The sequence below is a fragment of the Gossypium arboreum genome, chromosome 7, assembly GCF_025698485.1.
Source record: "Gossypium arboreum isolate Shixiya-1 chromosome 7, ASM2569848v2, whole genome shotgun sequence".
NCBI classification, from domain to species: Eukaryota; Viridiplantae; Streptophyta; class Magnoliopsida; order Malvales; family Malvaceae; genus Gossypium; species Gossypium arboreum.
The window spans coordinates 97,299,033-97,319,805 of NC_069076.1; the positions used below are offsets into that span (position 1 = coordinate 97,299,033).

The 20,773-nt window shown below is 34.2% G+C and overlaps 4 protein-coding genes across 4 annotated transcripts; 3 read left to right on the top strand and 1 right to left on the bottom strand.

The window, feature by feature from the left end:
• Nucleotides 1-599: 599 nt before the first annotated feature.
• Nucleotides 600-5,957, top strand: LOC108486565 (aminoaldehyde dehydrogenase 1, peroxisomal). Its single transcript, XM_017790683.2, has 15 exons — nt 600-825; nt 979-1,121; nt 1,565-1,645; nt 1,725-1,873; nt 2,301-2,393; nt 2,515-2,638; nt 2,753-2,818; nt 2,927-2,993; nt 3,146-3,222; nt 4,020-4,133; nt 4,457-4,534; nt 4,609-4,760; nt 4,861-4,921; nt 5,090-5,196; nt 5,595-5,957. The coding sequence occupies exons 1-15, from the start codon at nt 717-719 to the stop codon at nt 5,683-5,685; spliced, it is 1,512 nt and encodes a 503-aa protein (XP_017646172.1). The 5' UTR covers nt 600-716; the 3' UTR covers nt 5,686-5,957.
• Nucleotides 5,958-7,208: 1,251 nt separating this feature from the next.
• LOC108483972 (uncharacterized) lies at nt 7,209-12,662 on the top strand. The gene is made up of 5 exons (XM_053030605.1): nt 7,209-7,576; nt 7,659-7,729; nt 10,987-11,035; nt 11,126-12,065; nt 12,184-12,662. The coding sequence occupies exons 1-4, from the start codon at nt 7,528-7,530 to the stop codon at nt 11,257-11,259; spliced, it is 303 nt and encodes a 100-aa protein (XP_052886565.1). The 5' UTR covers nt 7,209-7,527; the 3' UTR covers nt 11,260-12,065; nt 12,184-12,662.
• On the top strand, nt 11,430-12,436 carry LOC128295454 (uncharacterized). The gene is made up of 4 exons (XM_053031033.1): nt 11,430-11,450; nt 11,566-11,662; nt 11,987-12,065; nt 12,184-12,436. The coding sequence occupies exons 1-4, from the start codon at nt 11,430-11,432 to the stop codon at nt 12,434-12,436; spliced, it is 450 nt and encodes a 149-aa protein (XP_052886993.1).
• A 490-nt stretch (nt 12,663-13,152) lies between the features above and the next one.
• Nucleotides 13,153-19,128, bottom strand: LOC108486481 (uncharacterized). The gene is made up of 15 exons (XM_017790546.2): nt 18,032-19,128; nt 17,680-17,777; nt 17,487-17,587; nt 17,306-17,384; nt 17,113-17,173; nt 16,254-16,300; nt 16,086-16,178; nt 15,888-15,978; nt 15,557-15,605; nt 14,911-15,027; nt 14,521-14,668; nt 14,117-14,209; nt 13,928-13,996; nt 13,540-13,582; nt 13,153-13,452 (listed from the first exon to the last, which is right to left on the bottom strand). Exons 1-15 carry the CDS (start codon nt 18,087-18,089, stop codon nt 13,352-13,354), a joined length of 1,248 nt encoding a protein of 415 aa, XP_017646035.1. The 5' UTR covers nt 18,090-19,128; the 3' UTR covers nt 13,153-13,351.
• Between the last annotated feature and the right edge of the window lie 1,645 nt (nt 19,129-20,773).

Sequence of the window (20,773 nt, forward strand, 5' to 3'; positions counted from 1 at the left end):
GTATACTTTAGATACTAATATGTGGGTTAATCCCTTTTTAAAATATATTTAATGGTTTGAATAAGCTTATGACTAATGTAGGTACCAACTTAGAAAAAAAGAAGAGTAGTTTAAGTATTCCTTGTGACAAAAAAAAAAAATTTAGGTACCAAGATGGGAAACTTGTATACTTTAAGTATCAATTTGTGGGTTAAGTCAAAAATAAAATAAAAATTTTTATTAGGTTAAATATGCCAGAAGCCCCTAGCTCTTTGTAAAATTGAAAATTATTCCTATACTTTTATTTCTAGGAATTTAATCTATTTATTTTTAAATTTCAAAATTGAGGTCTAATTGTTAACACTGTTAAAATTATTTTGTTAAATTCAGTTGATTATGATGCCATTTGTTTAGTTACATTATTACCAAGTGAATATTTTTATTTCAAAATGTCACATAAAAATTTTAATAAAAAATTAATAGTATTAACAATTAAACCTTGAAATCGAAAAAATAGGGAATTAAATTCTTGAAAATAAAAGTACAAGGACTAAATTACTAATTTATGAAAAGTACAAGGATGTAGGGCATATTTTAACCTTATTATTATTATTATCCAACAATTCAGATGGAGACCGGATCTAGTTTATAAACCCAGAAACAGCTATCAACTTCATTATAAACCAGAAAGCTTTTAAGTTTGAGATTGGAAGTGAAACTAAAATAACTGAGTTAATATGGCGGTCCAAGTTCCGAGTCGACAATTATTCATCGATGGCGAGTGGAGAGAGCCCATTCTCAAGAAGCGACTCCCAACCATCAATCCTGCTACTGAAGAGATCATCGGTGAACTCTTTATCTTTGGCATCTTTTTTATGTTTTGGATCGATCTTTCTAGTTTTCTTGATTAGTGGTTTAACAAGTTTATTCCGTGGTGTTTAGCGGATAATGTTTTAGAAATTATTGAAAAATTGAGGTTTGATGCGTTTTTTTTTCCAGGTAACATTCCAGCGGCTACAGCTGAAGACGTGGAGCTTGCGGTGGCGGCTGCTCGGAGAGCTCTTTCTAGAAACAAAGGCAAGGATTGGGCTACCGCTCCTGGCGCTGTCCGTGCCAAGTATTTACGTGCCATCGCTGCTAAGGTAAACATGCCGTGAACTTACTAGTTGTGTAGGATTGTCTAGAGTGTAGACTATTTGCATTCGTTTTATGATTTCATCTTGTAATTTAGCTTTTTGAACTTGCTGAGAACGTGGTCCCTTAATATGAGGGCTTAGGGGCTCAATATTATCAATAATTTCATATTGTGATCCCGTATGCTGAGTCTATTTGTAGGTTGCCTGTTGAACTAAGCCATCCAGGCGGTTGAGGCATATCTGGCTATATGAAACTGAAATAAGAGAAGCCTTCAATCTACTTCCTGTTGTTTGTGTCTTATTTCCTCCAATCCATAGCCTTGTAATGGTTCCCTTGGGATCTCCTTACTTCTTGCCCTTTCTGATTCTGAATGAATTGAAGATTATGCTGATCTTTGAATTGGCTGTATTGCTTGATTTGATGTCTTGTATTTATTTGAGTGATCCAGGTAACAGAGAGAAAAACTGAGTTGGCTAAGCTTGAAGCAATTGATTGTGGGAAACCTCTTGATGAAGCAGTTTGGGACATTGTATGCTCGTCACACTGACGAAAGTTTTATGATTCAGTATTTAGTGTATTTTCTTACCCGTTCAATTCATTTCATTCAGGAAGATGTTGCTGGATGTTTTGAGTACTATGCAGACCTTGCTGAAGGCTTAGATGCAAAGCAAAAGGCTCCTGTCTCTCTTCCTATGGAGACATTTAAGAGTTATGTGCTTAAGGAACCAATTGGGGTTGTTGGATTGATTACTCCATGGTACTTTTATTTTATTGTTCTTTGTGCAATTGGAGTATAACTATTTCTAAATGTTGTTATGCTGCTCTGCTCAGTTTCACCAATAAAAGTACAGATTTTATCATTATCCTTGCTCAATCTTAGGTTTTCTTGTCCAATTTATCAAAGCTAATTTTTGTGCATTGGACTTATCTTTTACTTTTTTGGTGCATCATACATATGCATGAGCATTACATGAAACTAGGCCTCTGTATTAATTTTAGCTTTTAAGGTAATTGCAAAACCATTGTGCTAGTTGCAAGTTAAATTAGTTACTCTTACAGGCTTGATTGTTGCATTTTTTTTGTTATAAGGCTGCATATCAATTCATTCTACTCATACATCGGTGCTGACTTGAAGACACTTAATAATGGCTTTTTCATATTGTTGTGTTTCTGCTTTTTTGAAGGAATTACCCACTATTGATGGCTACATGGAAAGTAGCTCCTTCCTTGGCTGCTGGTTGTGCTGCAATACTGAAACCTTCGGAGTTGGCATCTATGTACATTCTTAACTTAGTTGCAGTAATTTGTCTGTTTTATGATAACTTGGAGAGCATTTGTTTATATTTTTCATTTGGAACCAACAATGCTGCTAATTATGCATGCATTTTTACTTTCCAGCACCTGCTTGGAGCTGGCTGAAGTGTGTAGGGAGGTCGGTCTTCCTCCTGGTGTCCTGAACATTCTGACTGGGCTGGGCCCTGAAGCTGGCGCTCCTTTGGCATCTCATCCAGATGTTGACAAGGTTCAATTGTCTTCATTCCATTGATGCTTTTCTATGACTTTCTGATTTCAGTTATTGACTATTATAAGATAAATATCAATTTTGGTATAAATTTTAATACTTGGTTTTAAGCAGATTGCCTTTACTGGAAGCAGTGCAACAGGGAGCAAGATAATGGCAGCAGCTGCTCAAATGGTGAAGGTATATTGAAGTTCTGGAAACAAAAATGTTTTTCCTTTTCTCCCATTTTGTGGTCATAATCACTTTATTTCCTTCTGTGCACTAATAATTATGTGCTTTCTTTGTCAGCCTGTTTCTTTAGAGCTTGGTGGGAAAAGCCCAATTATTGTGTTTGAGGATGTTGACCTCGACAAAGGTTAGTGCCATCTGAATTACAGTTTAAGCATATGTTTCCATACAGTTGGATTCTGAAACCTATCATATTACAAAAACCGTACAGCATGATGGTAGTTTTTTTTCATGACTTCATGTTTATAAAGTTAAATAAAATTCATTTTGATTCAATAGCTGCTGAATGGACTGCATTTGGTTGCTTCTGGACAAATGGACAGATTTGCAGTGCAACATCCCGTCTTATTGTACACGTAAGTTGCTTGATGATATTGTTAGTTCTTTCTTTATACGGTTCTGAAATATGTTTTCATATTGCCATATTTACTTTTGGTTCAATACTTGGAAGGGGAGTAGTTGTATGATCGGAAACAAGGTTGTATACACCATACAACCTAGAGGGGCTCCTTAGTGTATCTTGTTTGGAATTAAATAACCATGCAAATTAACTTCCCTTGGACCCCAATCTCAAATGTCAAAAGCCTAACGTGAGGTCGGCGACCAGAATGGACATACTATTTCAGGGAAGCACTGGAAAAATGGAAATCCAATACAGTGACCCAGCCAGAACTGTCATCATTTTGCTGTTCAACTGATTACCATTAATTCAGAAAGATCACTAAGAGCTGTAATCAGAACTTTATGCACCTTTCACCTCCTTACATGTTTTATCACAATTTATTTGCTTAAGCAAACGGTGTTGCCATGTGAACGTACCTCTTTATTGCGCACCTGCTCTTCCGTAAATTTGGTGCTATGGGCTTAAACATCATATCAATTGGAATATTGTGCTGAATTTTTTTGGGGCTCTTTGTAGTTATTTTTGGAAGACATGATTTCTCATTCCTGATGTAGTGAGCAAGAGCTGTAAATATAACTCGTTTCTGTTCAATAGATAAAGCAAGCTTATTTTTATGCCCTGGCAGCTGAAATCTCATATAACAGATGTACCATAGTATTTTATTTAATTAGAAGTCTATCCTAGTTCCTTTTCCTTTTCCTTCTTGGTCCCCTCTTCTCACTGTGAAACTGCAATGTTCAAATGTCTCAGGAAAACATTGCGAGAGAATTTCTGGACAGGCTTGTGAAATGGACTAAAAACATTAAGATTTCTGATCCCTTTGAAGAAGGATGCAGGCTTGGCCCCGTTGTTAGTGGAGGACAGGTAAGGGTTCTGTTTGATCAATATGTATCATTTTGCCTTCTTCCTTTTCTTCTATTGGAATGGGAAGCAGTAGCAGTCAGAGTTGTTAAACTATTCCACCCTTGTTCGTTTTGTCTCATTAATGTTTTTTGTTAAATCCATGTTGGTATTTTACGTTCTTCAGTGTCTATGATTCTCTTGATAGGTATTCGGGTGAGATATAGATAGTGAATTTGTAAATATGGGTGATTTGGAAATGTTATTAAATGAGTGGATTGTTAGACATGCTAATACCTATATTTTCACGATCAGTAGTTGCTCAAATTTTATTTCATTGGTTGCAGTATGAGAAAGTATTGAAATTCATCTCAACTGCTAAGAGTGAAGGTGCTACCATTTTGAGTGGTGGAGTTCGTCCTGAGGTATTTGCTGCTGCTGCTTGTTATTAACACTGTTTCTCTGTCTAAACTTCTCATATTTGAGAACTATTTGACAGCATTTAAAGAAGGGATTTTTTGTTGAACCAACTATAATAACTGATGTGACAACTTCCATGCAAATCTGGAGAGAAGAAGTTTTTGGACCTGTTCTTTGTGTCAAGACATTTAGTACAGAAGAGGAAGCCCTTGAACTGGCAAATGACACCCAGTAAGTTGCCGAATTCTCGTGTTGAAGTGCAGTGAATTGCTATTTTGTCTGGTTAATACCATAAAATGTCTCTGATTTCTATATATTTTTTAATTTCCAGTTATGGTTTGGGTGCTGCCGTGATATCAAATGACCTGGAAAGATGTGATCGTGTAAGCAAGGTGAGAGTTGTTTATAGTCGGTAGTTGAAGCTTTTAGCTACTATGCACCTTAAGGGTGTGCTTGATAGAATAGAAAATGAGAATAAAAAAGAGTGAAAAATTAGAATGAAAATTAGTTTTCATGTTGTAAACTATTTATTAGTGATTTCTTCCCCTCCTGTTTTGCAGAATCTCCAAGCTGGAATTGTGTGGGTCAATTGTTCACAGCCATGCTTCTGTCAAGCTCCATGGGGAGGCAATAAACGCAGTGGCTTTGGGCGTGAACTTGGGGAATGGTATGCACCCCGATTATCCAAATTATATTATAACAGTGTCATCTTATTAGTTGTCCTCTTACGGTTTCATTGTTATAAATGCTAAGCATATATGTGCTCCTTGCATCACAAACCATTGTTTTGAAAACTGGACCACATTGGCCTGGGTACCAGTCCTGCATAAGGGGTTTGACCGATTGAATTGGTTTTTTCTGTTTCTTTTTTTATTTTTTTTATTTTTATGATTTTTTAAGAATCTATTCAATTGAATCGGACAGATCAGCCGGATTGGGAACCAGTGTTCTGACCGGTTTGATCATCGATCCAATTTTGAAAACCTTGGACGAAACTAATGTTTTAACTTCCTCATTCAAAAGAAAATAGGGATTGTTTCTAAGAACTGGTTGGTTTTGACACAGGGGTCTCGACAATTACTTGAGTGTGAAGCAGGTCACGCAGTATGTCTCCGATGAACCATGGGGGTGGTATCGCTCACCATCAAAGCTGTGAGAGTATTGGGGGCTGTTCGAATAAATAAACCATCGAGGACATAAGGTAAGATCCATTAAAGAGTATTTTATGAGAGGATTGGCATGTAGTGAGGTGATTAAAGAGAAGGCAGGATTATCGTTCATAGAACTCAAATATGAGACAGACTCCAACATCTATGCATCAAGTTTACTGCACCTTGTTTTTCAAAATATACATATGCATACCTATGCATGTATGAATGTATTATGGTTTGTGATCTATGAGATGAATGGATTAGTTTATGCATAGAACTTAGTAATTTTTCTTATAATTAGTTTTAACTCACGTGAAAGATATTAAAATATATGTTTAAATCAATAGAAATATTAAATATATATTTAAAATATTGCTAAGAAATAATATTGAAAATGTTTTAAAAATAAAATAATTTATACATTTAAAATCATTTCATATCAAAAATAATTTTATCTTTATTTTAAAAAGTAAAATTTATAAATTAAAGGATTCAAAGATTTTATATATTTAAATAATTAATTCAGCAAATCTCTAAATAAAATGTGTATATATAATAATGATGCCCGCTAATATTTAATTAATGTTTATGATATAAAAGATTTGTTCATAATTTATTAACCAATCAAAATAATTAATTATAAGAATTGCGGTTTAGTTTATTTTTGGTATTCAAGTTTGATATTTTTTTAATGTGGTATTTGTGTTATTTTTTGGTTCAATTTATTTGACAAAAAAATATACATTTTGGTATTAAAAGGTAATGTTAACTTTTAGTATTTAATTTAGGTTTTAAGATTGATTTTATAAAAGTTAATTGTTAATATTATTAAATTGAATTTTTCTAATTTTGTTAATAGAATAAATTTAGTGTTAATTGTGAATTTATTCAATTTTGCGTTTAGTTTGTCAAATATAGTATCACGTATGTGATTTAATTTTAGTTTTAAGGTTGATTTGATAAAAGTTAATTACTAATATTATTAGTTGATTATGGATTTTATCAAATTAATTTTAAAACTTAAATTAAATACTAAAAGTTATCACTGTTACCTTCAATAACAAAATTTATAGCTTTTGTAAAAGACTTGCCTAGTCGTTATCAATTTCAAACTGAACAAATTAGTTTCAATAAAAAAATAAAATAATTTAATCCCAATTAATTTTAAAATTAAACAACTAAAGACAATAATTAATGATTAATGGTATTAACAAATTCCACCCAAAAATCTAACGTGGTAAAATAGAAAAAAATCAAAAATAAAATATACGAGTTATTATTAGAACATCTAGTTTAAAGTTGACAACATATGATACCACAAAATAACCCCCGGCGGCCGCCGCCAAAAAAAAAAAACTAAAGTAAAAAATTTCCCAACCCAACCCAACCCAACCCGGTTACCCAGCCCCCAAACCCATTTTCGCCCGCATTACTGGAACTGAAAAGGAAAATACTTGTAAGAAACCAAACATGTCCTAGCATTATCATCATCTTCTCATCAACGCTCTCACATTAAAAGCTTTTTTAATCGTTAAGCCTTAAAAAGTAATCCGGGATTATGTTTACGTTGCGTTTTGGATCGAAATGACAATGAGAAGTAAGGCCTAACTTTTGTGATATAGCCTGTACGGGCCCTTATCGGCCTAAGCCCAATCGAATATGCTGCACTTGGGTCAAGCACCCGAAAGACGGGAAGCAAAGAAGGGACGGTTTGGTTTGTGTTCGACGCTAGTGTCGTGTACGTGGATTTAATTTAATCCCCTAAGATAAAAATTTCCCAGTTAGGTTTTGGAATAAAAATCCCAAGTTTCTCTTCTTGATTTGCTGTTTTGCTGTGTTCTTGAGATATGGCAGGGAGAGAAGTTCGTGAGTACACCAATCTGAGCGACCCCAAAGGCAAGTATGAAAACCGAAACTTGAATCGTAGGTTCCCGATTTGTTCTTTGTTCTTTCTACTGATTAAAAATCTTAATTGCAGATAAAAGGTGGGGCAAAGGAAAGGACAAACTGGACGATGAAGATATTGCTTTCCAGCGTATGGTTGCCAAGGTTAGAGCGTCGCCTCTCCCATCTTTTTCCTTCCTCCTGAATTTGATTATTATTTTTTCTTGGTTTTATGGGAATTATGTTATGCGAACCTGCCCGCACGCTTTGGACCTTCTCTTATGGTTTCTTTTGGATATCGATTGTTTTAATGGAATCTGCGGTTTCTAGAATCCCTTACCATTTCAGTGAAAGAGCTCTTGTTGTCCAATGGGACACAATGGCTAGTGTTATCTCATAAGTAACAGCATTGATATGACAGAAACCATTATCAATTCACTGTCTCGTTTCTTTGTTCTTATACATACATCCTAGAGAGCATTCAACCAAATCAATAGATTATGAGATTCCCATTTGTTTTGCTGAAAATGACTTTGGGAAATCCATTTATCTCATTTTCTGGTTTTTATGGCCGAAATTTAAATGGTCTACCTAATAGATTGGTGAAATTTTCTTCTTTTTAATCCACAAGATAATTTTGGAAGGAGAGAAGATAACCTAATCTCTTGGTAGTCATCAAAGACCCATATTTCCTTGACACTCACCACACGGACCCTCTCATTACCGACTATCAGCTGTTTTTAGCTGCCTACAACAGCCCTCTCCTTTTTTTCATACTCCTTTGCTATGTCTACGACCTGCCTTCCATGTCCATGTTCTCTTCTTCCCTCTTTGCCTCCTACATTACTCTCTTTCCTTAATTTTCCATATAGCTCTGAATCCCTTGTTGTGGTATTTTGTGGCTGCCAAGCTCAATAAGTCACAACCCATCTTTTCATTCCTCAACCACTGTCAACCATTTTCTGTTTCTTTTCATTAATTGCTGCTCCATTTCTCATTTGTTTGGACTTCTTTTTTTGGTTAGCATCTAATTTTGTGATATTTTGTAAGCTTTGATTAATTTGTTCAGAAATTTCGCCTAACTTGGCTATGGTGATGATGAAAATTTATCGTTGGAATTCTTTAAATTAAGCAGATTTTCTACATTAGTGCTAGGAATTTCCTTGTACTATTAGCCATAATCAAATTACTAATTTTTAGGGATAGGTTAATTTCTAGAGATTATTTCCTTTTTTATTTTTCCTGCTATTCTTTAAAAGGCTGTATTCAGATTAGAAGTAATAAGAGAGAATCATTCTTCTTCCTAAAACTTGTTCATGGTATCAGAGCATCAGGAATCCATTTGATCCTGCTCTTTCTTTTCTTCTCTTGTTCTGTTTTTCTCTGTTAGAAACCCTACTCCCATGGGTGACACCGAAAATTTCTCTGAGACTGAGATCTCACAAATAACTCAAAATCACAGTCAAGGAATCCCACAAGGTGACCTTAACTCTTCTCTTATAATCACAAATCATCGATTAGATGGAAAAAATTTCCTGCAATGGTCACAATCTGTCCTTATGGTTCTTCGTGGCCGAGAAAAAATTGGGTACATTAATGGACAAATTCCTCGACCAGCATTAACAGACTCTGGTTATGCAACTTGGGAGCTTAACAACTCAATGGTTATGGCTTGGCTTATAAATTCGATGGAAGGTCATATAAGCCGAACGTATCTTTTTTTCAAAACTGCCAAAGAAATGTGGGATGCAATCAAGGAGAATTGCTTGGATCTTGGAAATACTTCCCAAGTATTCGAGATCAAATTAAAGTTGAAAGATATTCGACAAGGAACACTTGAAGTCACTCAATATTACAACCACCTAAAGATCTTATGGCAGGAGTTAGACATGTATTATGAAGTTGATTGGGGCGAGGGCTTGGAACACACCAAGTTCATGGGTCATCTTAACAAAGAACGTCTCTATGAGTTCCTAGCAGGACTAATCGTGATCTTGATGAGGTCCGAGGACTGTCCTGAGGAAGAAGTTTCACCTCCTTCATCTTCCATCCATCTTCCAATTGCAGTAAGAAAGGGCACTAGGAGCTGCACTCAACATCCCATTTCTCGGTTTGTATCCTATGGAAACTTGTCTAAATTCTACAATGCCTTTGTTTCTAATGTTGACTCTGTAGAAACTCCAAAGAACATAGACAAGACTCCTATGGAACCCAACCTTAAATTAGGAACTGATAAGGATGGAGAAGAAGTAGACAGGGGGAGATATCAACGTGAGAAACATTTGGAAGCTGCCTACAGGATATTGAGATACTTAAAAGGGACTCCTGGTAAGGGGTTGCATTTAAAGAAAAATGTTCGAAGAAATTATGGGCAAGCTGGGTTTGATTCACATCTACACTCCAGCTTGAGGGGGAGTGTTGGAATTCCTTAAATTAAGCATATTTTCTACATTAGTGCTAGGAATTTCCTTGTCTATTAGCCATAATCAAATTACTAATTTTTAGGGATAGGCTAATTTCTAGAGATTATTTCCTTTTTTATTTTTCCTGCTATTCTTTAAAAGGCTGTATTCAGATTAGAAGTAATAAGAGAGAATCATTCTTCTTCCTAAAACTTGTTCATTTATTGATGATAAAAAGGAATGATTCAGGTAGCTTTAACAGGTTTCCATACAAATTTGAGCACTTGATAATCTTATGGTAGTTTGTGGGTTTTGATGTAGAGGATTAGGGTTTAGATTACCGATAAAGTGTTTCAAAGATGGCAAACAATGGAAAGTATTTTCAATAGTTTCGTCCAGAGAACAAAATTCATACTGTTACAGAGAAAAGGGTTTTGTTTTCCAAATGTAAAACAAGCATAGCCTTAATATGTACGACTTTGGTTGGCCTTTTCATTTGTGGCTCTATTTAATGCTAATTCCTTTAATCATTTCAATTATCTCAATTTTCCTTTGCTGTGAATACCAGTTCTATCATCTAAAGTTCAAGGTTCAATTAGATATTTGTTTGAAGGTACAAGAGTGTGCTTGCAAGTTCTTCTAGATTATTTAGATGTACCATGGCATATTATGCCTTGTGTGAGTATTGGATATGACTATATATTAAGGGTATTTTAATATTTTCTAAGTTCTGCCCTATATTATGAGGTTTAAATCTGTATGCTCATAGCTGTCGAATGTGTGGTAGATGCTAGTACTTGAAAGAAAATGAAGAGCTAGTAAGATATAATATATCTTTGACAGTTCTAGGACTAGAAGTGGAAGGAATGATGATGTTTGCTATAATTTTAATAATTTACTTGTTGAATTAAATCTGGCTGGCATCAATTTTTTGCTATAAATACAAATTTGTGGTAGTTTTCTGATAACATGCCCTGGCAGGGATCTTGGCTTCTCCCATTGGGCTTTTGATACAAGCAGATGCAAGAGGTCGCTGGAGAACGTGGAGGCTACCTACATGGGCGAGGCGGTAGCTCTTCTATATCTGTCCCTACATCTTGAGACCCCAATAGATTTTTCTTTTGGTAAACCTATATATTATTATGTATTATTTATGCAGCTTTGGACAGTGATGATTTACTCTATCTCAAGGAGCAGATGGAAGCAGAGGAGGATGCTGAACGCCTCCTGCGCCGTACCGAGAAGCGGGCATTTGCTGCATTCAAGATATCCTATTTTGAATATTTTTTGTGACTCTTGCTCCCCATGCCATTTAGATTTTGAGCTTTTATTTGGCAAATAATTAATTGAATTCACTGCCACGTGCTTTTAGTGCATTGGTATTTCTGTCATTGTTCTTGCTTGTTGCCTGCTTTATGTTTTGCTTCTTACAACATTTTATGCCACTTGGTAAAAAACATAGGATGAGCATGATTTTGTTTAAGGTATTATGTGCTGAAATATGTAGGTTCATCCCTGTAACTTTTATTTGCGAAGAGCTCATGATTGTTAAAGAAAATGAAAATTATTTTGTTTGTTATGGTGTTTCTCTTGTGTTAGATCACGCAGTTTAGGTTGAGCAGAGTCCAATTGTTCATTGCTACTCTGGTTTGCTTTGATTTTGTTGCAAACCAAGCAGCCGATTCGTCAGTGGAAAGTAATTGTCTTTTTCTTGAATTTGTGTTCATTTGAGTTTCTTGTTTTCTAATTGCAATTACTACTTTGAAAGAGGAGGAAGAAATTGTTGTTTCCTCAAGTGAACTGTTTTAACATAAACATCGTTATTAGTAGAAGTTCAACTTTCTATGTTGCATGTCTTAGAATTCTAGCATCAGTTCCCACTTTGTTTCCTCAGTTGCATTAGATTACTCGACGAGTTGTTTCATATCACACAAAGTTGATCTTGAATGCTGTATAGTTTTGTCTACCTAGTACATGTTTTATATTGGTGCTCACTTTTTCTTAACCATTTGACACAAAGCTGCAAGTTTAGCAGATTCCTCAGCTGCATCCTTTCCTCTTCCTCTTCGAGTTGAACCCAAGCCAAAGAGTGGAATCAGGTTTCTCTCTCTCTCTCTCTCACTTATAAAATATTTATAGTTATATTTATATTTCTGGACACTGTTATGTTATTATTGTTTTAATTTACCATTTTCTGTTATCTTCTTTGTTTTGCAGACAGCAAGATTTGCTGAAAAAAGTTGTGGAAGTTAAACCCAAACGCCCCAAAATTTCATCCCCCTCCAGCTCTGAGCCTGAAGGGAATCAATCCAATTTACAATCTCAGGGGCAGGAGTCCAACCATGAGAAGAAGATTGAGCATTGTGTTTCGGAATCAAATACAGCAGAAAAGCAGAATAAGGTGGAAAAGTCTACCAAATCCTTACTAGGCTTAGCCTATGCAAGTTCTGATGATGATGATGATGATTGACTGATATATACATGCATTTGACTTGTAATCTACATGAACATGACTGTTTTTGTTTTTCTCCCTCCATAACAAACGCTCACATTTTGTAGTAGGTTTAATATCGTATTTGACCTCTAGGTATTTTAAGAAAATTTTCAATATGGCATCTTATAAAATAGTATAATGTGGAACTTGTATCATGTATACTACTATTTCTTGCGTTATATTGAGTTTGGTATGTTAAAAATACTGACATGGTAAATTATAAAATAGATCAAATATAATTATACTATTAAAATAAATATAACAACAATGAGCATGTTCTTTTAAAGGTTCTCTAGTATTGTCGAGTTAAAGTTTAAGTTTCATCTACTGTAAATTATGTATGTTTTATTATTATTATTATTTTTTAAGATTTCATTTTAAAATGAATGGTATTCTCATAGAGGTAGCATATACGTAGAGGAGACCTGCAAGTTCATTTTCCTTGTATCCTTAATGTCCGCCAAAAAGTCTGATTAACTAAAGTAGGTATATAATTTTTATACTATTAATATTTTAATAAGTGAATCGAATCTTATTTATATAATTTAATAATTAAATTTAAATAAAAATATTTACTATTATTTTGACTATATAAACTTCCATCCAAGGTTCGTTGCAGAAGTTACCCATGCTCAGCACGTAAGAGAAACAACTATGAATCCCAAATATGAGTCAGATTAAAGAATACCAAATAAAACAAACATCGGTCAGTTGAAATTTTATTCTAATTTGAGCATCTCAATATACATACGAGTAAAAATTAAGAAATACTACTGATTTCCCTAGTTCACAAAATGCACAGTAACAACCATTACATCACAACTAGGGTAGATAAAGGGGCTGCGAAATAGGAGGGAGCCTAGAGGCGGCAAACGGGAGCGGATACAAATATCATAATAGTATTTCGTCTTGAACACTGACGTTTAACGTCTTGTGCGGAAGAACAATGCTATTGGTGACCACGACTTCATCTTCAACAGTCACTGCTTCTCCTGTAACAGATATGCGAATATGATTAACAGGTTGTCTTACGTAAACGAAATGGAAAAATAAAACAAAAGGTAATGTTTGCAAAGTACCAAGAATTGTGATTCCGAGTTTTGCTCTATAGTCTCCTTCAGCCTGCAATGAGTCGAGTCGATTTGAATTTAGAGCAAAAATGGCAGGTGGTAGAGCAAGAAAGAGTCATTCGGCAGGAGACAATCTTGAGAGGAAATTTATGGAGGCTGGTATTCATAATCAGTCTGAAGAACATTCGGCCTAGTTTACCTAGACTCGGGAGTGAGTGTTGAATGCAGCTTTGAATCCAAAAAGGATATGCTCAATTTTCTAAGTTTTTCCGATCATACCTCAAACCCACATCCGAATATGTATTAGACACAAATGTTGAACACTTGTAAAAAAGGTCTATATAACATAGCTTTTAGTCATCAATATCATGTAAAAATAACCATAAGTTAAACTTGCCTGAACACGGGACCATTTCCCGATAGAAGACTTCCACCCTACAATTGCATGAAAAACAACAGCATTTTCCTGAAAACAGAATAAAAGAGTCATTAATCTGGACAAAGCAAATCAATCATGCGTCAGATTCAAGGGAACCTCAGTCAATGTTTTTATAGCAATTTGAAAACATTGAATTCGGTTACATACCATGATTTCAACGCCATCAAGAATGATACAACTAATGAGCCTTACACCTGCTCCTATACGCGCATTAGCAGATATTGAGACATTGGGACCGACCTGTTTAACCATGTAGCACTAGCAATCAATCCCATAGATGATGCAGGCAACAGAAAAGAAAAAGAATGCTCATATAACGTAAGGAGTAGCACAAACATGGGAGGGAAATAGTTTTCTAATCTCTGTGGGTGCTAATATTATTTTTGAAAAGCATTTAGTGAATGTGGCAAATAGCATATAAGTTATACTTTATCACCCACTTAAAACAGTCCATTAAACAAATTAACACTTTAATAGGCAAATTACATAGAACAGCAGCACTCAACTCTCCATCATACATCATGATTAAAACGCAATGAAAAGGATGTTACCTTGGCACTTGGATGTACTTTTGCTGATGGATGAATATTAACCTCGCCAATAATGGTGGCAGTTTTTGTACCATCCCCACTAGCCAAAAGATTGGGAGAGGTGAACCGAAATTGTGCAAGATACAGGCCAGAACACTTTAAGGACTTTCTGCAGATGTAAACATGGAAAAATCAGGGTTAGTCGAAGGGGAAGTTAAGCTTGGCTTGTTCATTTTATTACGCATTCACTTGGATTTTGTTTGATTTTTTTTTTATTTTTTTATTTTAATGTTGGTTTCTATGTTTTCATTAAAAAAATAATACAAAAACTAGGGGGTAAAATGAAGAAGGGGAAGAAAAATGAGGCGGAAGCTACTGAAACAAATTGCACCATACCACAGTTTGGCTTACCCTGGTGTTTTGATTTGTTCCCAGAAATCCATGGTCTCATATGTATACAACTTCTTCTTCCCCGCAAAAGGGGTAAGGATGTCTTGATCCAACCTTACAAAATCTGATGGAGGATTCCTGGTAATAGGAGCTCTTATTAGGATACATGTTGAGGTTCCAACATAAAGACAAATATTTCTCTATATAAAAGAACGCCAAAGAAAGGCATAACCAATACTAAAAATCAAAATATGGGTTGAAACAGCCTGAGGAATATAAGTGTGCGGTTTAGTTTCATTTAGATTCCAGCACCATCTAACTAAAGAAGTGAGTGTAAACTATTGTTGTATAGCCCCCTGCCCCCCTAGAAAAATGTCAAATTATCAAATGAATGTTTCAATGGCTTTGAAAAAAAAATTAAACATCATTAATCTATTATTAGAATTTTGTGTCAACAGCAAGATTGTTGAGGTAGAATACATGGAAAATGTAAAAAAGATGGCATGCCACATCTCATAACTTCAAAAGCATAGGTTGATTTGAATGGAGATAGAGAAGTGAAATAAACTAAGTGATTTGTGTGATTCATAATGACAGTAAGAGAAGCGAATGAAGTATGCACCTAGTATGCTGTAATGCTGTAAAATCAAGAAAAGAACAGACATACCTTGTAGCAGACTGGAGGGCTTCAAAGCTGGAAAGACGTCTCAGATTGGCTAGAGATGGCAAAACATGAGTTGAGAATTTAGTACAATTAAGATTAATGATATTCAGATATAACGGGGATCTAAGCAAAGAAAAAATTTCTACTGATAAGGATGTGGAAAAATGGCATAGCTTCAAAAGGGATAAAAAACACTACCTTCGAAATAATCCACAGAAAAAGAAAAGAGAAAGAAAAGAAAGATGCCAGTGAATTCAGTTTATGTTTCCAATGAGTACATAGCCATAGCAACTTTGAAATTAGAAGCACAATTCAAAGATTATTTATTACTGACCTCTGTCTTTCCGTTGAGAGGAAACACCTTGGATAGCAGTAAAAATATCCGGTGTAAACACATAGACACCACAGTTGATTCGGTCACTTACCTGCATGATGGCAAGTAATTGCAGCAGAGCATCCATTAAATCCAATCGAAGTAACAATAAATAGAGAATATTCCAAATTGTAGTTGAATCTCTGATACTGCACATACGAAAGTTTCAGGTTTCTCTGTATAATGTAACAGTTCATTGGTGACAGGATCTGCTACCAACTCCCCAAACTCACTGGCTGACTCAGCTGAAACCTGCAAAGAGAGGAGAATAAGGCCAAATGACAACAGAAAATATAAGTGCTAAAATATCACACCACGACAACCAACCTTGATTACTAGGATAGTTCCCATACCACCATATCTTTTGTGAGCCTCTACGAAGGCAAAAAACAGGTAAAAGGAAGAATTAATCTTCAAGAAAGACAAAATAAACATAAATAAACTTTGCAGTAATTTACTGCTAATTGCAGTTAGGCTTTGTATGCCATTGCTTTTCAAAAGCACTTTCGGAGCCATAAGCAATGCTAAATAAATAGCTTTTGAGGCCAAAAGTGCTTTTGAACCCAAACACAAAAGCTAAAATTTATAGCTTTTAAGTTTGGAAAAAAAGCACTTTTGGAGTTAAATGACAATTTTAAGCCTTAGTTATAATCCAATGTATTTTGTGTAATATTTATATTGGGTATACAATTATTTCCCATTTGAAATTTATTTCAAATATATAACATTATATATTTGTATTTGTAATGGTTATACTTTAATATTTAAAATATAGTTTATATATTCAAAATAAATTTTATAAATAGTCAATATTAATCACTTAAAAATATTTAAAATTATATTTCAATTTCATATATCAAAATATTAATAATGAGTTATAACAAATTCTTTTTTAATATTTTTACTGAAATATCATAATATTAATGAATTTGAACATCATTTAAATGCAATTTTTTTTACTTTACAACATCATGCCTAAGATGAATATTTTATTTCTCAAAAGCACTTTTTGACAGTAACAGCAACCTTTTCAAAAGCAATGCTAAACTAGCCATTAGTCCTTAAAGATTGACACTAGAGTTTTTGCAATGCAGAACACACTACATAGCATGATAGCAGCAAGAAACTATATTCAGAAAATTAAGATTGATACATTACAGGGTTCAAACATTGTGAAGAAGATTACCAAGCATTTCTGGGAGTGGAAAACTGCAGCAAACATCACAATTCAGCAAGAAGATATGAGACTGCAAAAACAAAAGCACACAACACATATAACTTTGTCAAAGTAAATATGGACAAACAAGGCAGATTACAGCCTGTGTATTTTTCTCTATGAAAGATATGCTTCTATGAAGGAAATAGGTTAGGATATAAACCGGATTATCTTCCATGATCAGATCTCTGAAGTTGTAAAGCCCACCAGCTGAACCATGTGGTTTGTCTTCCCTTAAGTATCTAATAACAGAAAGAACAAAAAGGATTAACTCTAAGATGAAGCAATCATAAAGACACATCAATCCCCTCATGAGAATGTATAAATTTAAAGCAAGGATTTACCTGACTGGAACTCTTAGCTCAGTAGAGATTGATGAGACATACATAGCGAATTCACGCTCTTCATAGAAACCGACTAGATAGATCTGTGCTAGATTTGGAATCTACAGCAGAGATAGTAATCTTAATACATACCAGAAACTATAAACCAAAAAAGTGTTTTTCATATTCTGTTAGTATAGATCCAACATTGTACCCTTTTACAAGCAGAAATGGGGTGATGAACCATAGGTTGTCCAGCCAAAGGAAACAAAGGCTTTGGAATGTTCAATGACAATGGACGAAACCGAGTGCCTGCAATCCGCAAATTCAAAGGGAATTTTAAAAATTGCATTACAATTCTCAGTCGAAAATCCCCAGCAAATAATTGAGAAAGAAAGAGATTCAATTTGACATCAAAGTCTGAACATAAACGAAAAGAAAGACAAGATCACATATTCACTGCATACAAAACTCCATATCCGATCCAAATAATCCGAAACGGAATTATAAACAAGCAAGGCATAACATTGAAGATGACAAATTTCACCGTAAGATCAAGGCCATACCTTTGGTGGGTCCACCCACCATGATCACAGCAACCACTTTCTCATCTGATATCCCCATCTTCAAATCAATAAAAGAAAACCCAGATCTCCAATAACAGCAATCGCCCTTATATAACAAAACTAAGACTACCCTTTCCTGAAAAGCTCACTAACAAAACAAATTCGCACCCAACACATGATCCGGATGAATAATTTCGATGAAAGTTCAGTAATCCGCTAACAACCAGATAAGCACGGAGTAGCAGTGACTGAAATGTTTGAACCTTAAAAAGTTAGAAAAAGGAAAGAAAGAGCTGAATGTTGAGAGATACGACAATGTAAAAAAAGAAAAGAAAAAAGGGCAGCAATTTTCTTGAAGATCCAGTAAAGTGTCGGATAAAAGGGTAGAATTTGAGATATGTGAAGACAAAGCTGAGACCACTCGCTTACGATAAGTAAGCTAAAAATATAAAAATGAGAATGAAAACAAATCCATATATATAAAACTAAAAGGCCAAAGGAAGGAAGTTTCCTAGCCTTATGCGCTTTGACAAGCTTAAGACACTTTCTGGTACTGAAAAGCGTATAAAAATGAAAATGAAAACAAATCCATATATCTGTTTCCGTGGCGTGTATGTATGTTATGTTTCTTGACACTGATGATAAAAAGACTCTACCACCATATCATGGATATGTTTCATCTCTCCTTTATAATTTTTGTTTCATCAAAAAACATATATCATCGAATTCATACATCAATAGTTTTAAGACTTAAAATATTTTATCACTGCTTCTACACTTAAATCTAAAAATTAGTGCAATAGGAAATAACAATCTTCCCTTTACTAATAAATTCACCGACTTCCCATCATAAAAGTTCTAATATCTCATCCCAATTTTTTCTAACCAATCCCATAAAATACAAGCATAAAAGCCATACAATTTCAACAATTTTTCACACCCACTGTTCTTTTAATAAAAGCCAGCCATAAAAAAATCATTTTAACCTAAACTTGTGTATCTTTTTTTCATTCCATGTTAAGTAAAGATGAATAGAAGAAAGAACCATATTCATGAAATATTTAATTTAATTTCGCTCTTTACCGTCTTAATGTTCAATAAAAGAAATCTCATGGTTTTACAATCCAACCCCAAAACATTAGTTTTTTTTTAAAAAGAAGTATGCACAAACCTAAAAAAAAAAAAAAAAACACTTCATATATCCTTGATTTCAAGATAAATCAATTCTTATCATCAACATTTGACGATAATCCAAAGAGCTTGTTGACCATGATGCCTCCTCTTCGTTTTTGCATAAAGTTCTTCTACAGTTTTAATATTGAAATCAGTAAAAGACTTATTGGCGTAAATTTTTTTCTTTTTACTTCTGTTAAACAACGATTGCACCTTTTTCCTTCACACTCTCTTTTCTTTTTCCCTCAAATTTTTAATAGCCACTCTTGACCAAAGTTCATCTTTGATCTTTCCAAGAGTCCTCACTTTCTTTGTTTTTAAAAGTCAAACCTATCATTATGTACTCCGTTAATTTCATAGATGTTACATTTATTTTCATTCTCTAAGGGTTTGATCATAACCTAGTTGCATCAGTTTATAAGGAATTTAGGCCATCTTAATTTAAAAACCCTATGAATTGTCTCGATCTAATGTTGATGAACTAAGCTCTCCTTCATCCTTAGTGGCCATTTTCACTTACCAATATTTCTTGATAGCTACCTCTACATGGATCACCAACATCTGCTCCTTTATGGCTACATACCTAATTGCTAAATACTATGCTCCCTTTCTCCATTAGTATGTCCGACATTTGAAATCCCTTAAGTCAATTCATTAGAACCAGTTAATTTAAATGCACCCTATGTTCTCTTTCACTTTCTCCACCTCTAATATGAACTTGTTTCTTTATCTTTCCTAGTTTCTTTCTCCGATCATTAGAACCACTTGATTCAATGCTAGATGACACAAGAGAAATGGATTGATTAGAATCATTTTCCAAAGAAAAATAATGAATTGAAGATATCATTGCATTATAAAAATCTAATATGGAATTGCCTGCAATTGAGTATCAAAATCTCCTTAATACAACTCAACTAAATAATTAAAAGCTTTGTAGTAATTTTATTGTAATCGTAACTTTTCATGAGTGAATCTTCCATTGATACTACCTTTCCCCTGGAACCACAATGTTCTAAATTATTATCATATTCTAGCTATGAAGAGAGACTTCCATCACCATTACCTAGTAATCTAAATATCATATAATCTAAACATGGCCCTGGTTCCGCCTCTTTAAACCAACTTAATATCCAATCTCATCCCCGCTTAAGGATAATTTTTTCATCCTATCCACTTGAAACTCAAGAAAAAGTTTTTTTTTTTCCTAAGAATCTCTTTATAGTGATTCCTTTCAATTTCTTATCTTTAAACTTATTTCTCAAGTTGTAACTTTTGAAAATTTTATGTGGTAGCAATCAAACATATTTCTCTAAACTATTTATGTAACAATTTAAAATTTTTGGTTCATTAATGGCAATGTCCCGAGGACATGCATAATAGAATTCCTTAGAAATTGGAATGAATTCATTAAATAATTTCTTTTAAAGGAATTAATTAGATATTTGGGAAAGGAAATTGTAAAGATCTATGAGAGTTCAAAATTTTGGAAAGGGAGTTAAATTGAGATTTGGAGAAAATATAAGGATTAAAGTGTAAATTGACCATTACGAAGAAAGAGTAGTTCAATAA

Bases quoted from the DNA above. Each gene is read 5' to 3' on its own strand.
- LOC108486565 (XM_017790683.2), top strand. From the start codon at position 717: ATGGCGGTCCAAGTTCCGAGTCGACAATTATTCATCGATGGCGAGTGG. The intron at 826-978 runs GTGAACTCTTTA...TTTTTTTTCCAG, and splicing joins TGCTACTGAAGAGATCATCG to GTAACATTCCAGCGGCTACA. The intron at 1,874-2,300 runs GTACTTTTATTT...GCTTTTTTGAAG, and splicing joins GTTGGATTGATTACTCCATG to GAATTACCCACTATTGATGG.
- LOC108483972 (XM_053030605.1), top strand. From the start codon at position 7,528: ATGGCAGGGAGAGAAGTTCGTGAGTACACCAATCTGAGCGACCCCAAA. The intron at 7,730-10,986 runs GTTAGAGCGTCG...TGATACAAGCAG, and splicing joins TCCAGCGTATGGTTGCCAAG to ATGCAAGAGGTCGCTGGAGA. The intron at 11,036-11,125 runs GTAGCTCTTCTA...TTATTTATGCAG, and splicing joins CTACCTACATGGGCGAGGCG to CTTTGGACAGTGATGATTTA.
- LOC128295454 (XM_053031033.1), top strand. From the start codon at position 11,430: ATGAGCATGATTTTGTTTAAG. The intron at 11,451-11,565 runs GTATTATGTGCT...CTCTTGTGTTAG, and splicing joins TGAGCATGATTTTGTTTAAG to ATCACGCAGTTTAGGTTGAG. The intron at 11,663-11,986 runs GTAATTGTCTTT...TTTGACACAAAG, and splicing joins AGCCGATTCGTCAGTGGAAA to CTGCAAGTTTAGCAGATTCC.
- LOC108486481 (XM_017790546.2), bottom strand. From the start codon at position 18,089: ATGGGGATATCAGATGAGAAAGTGGTTGCTGTGATCATGGTGGGTGGA. The intron at 14,669-14,910 runs GTAAGCCAAACT...TTACATCTGCAG, and splicing joins GAACAAATCAAAACACCAGG to AAAGTCCTTAAAGTGTTCTG. The intron at 13,453-13,539 runs GTACTTTGCAAA...TATCTGTTACAG, and splicing joins ACTCGGAATCACAATTCTTG to GAGAAGCAGTGACTGTTGAA.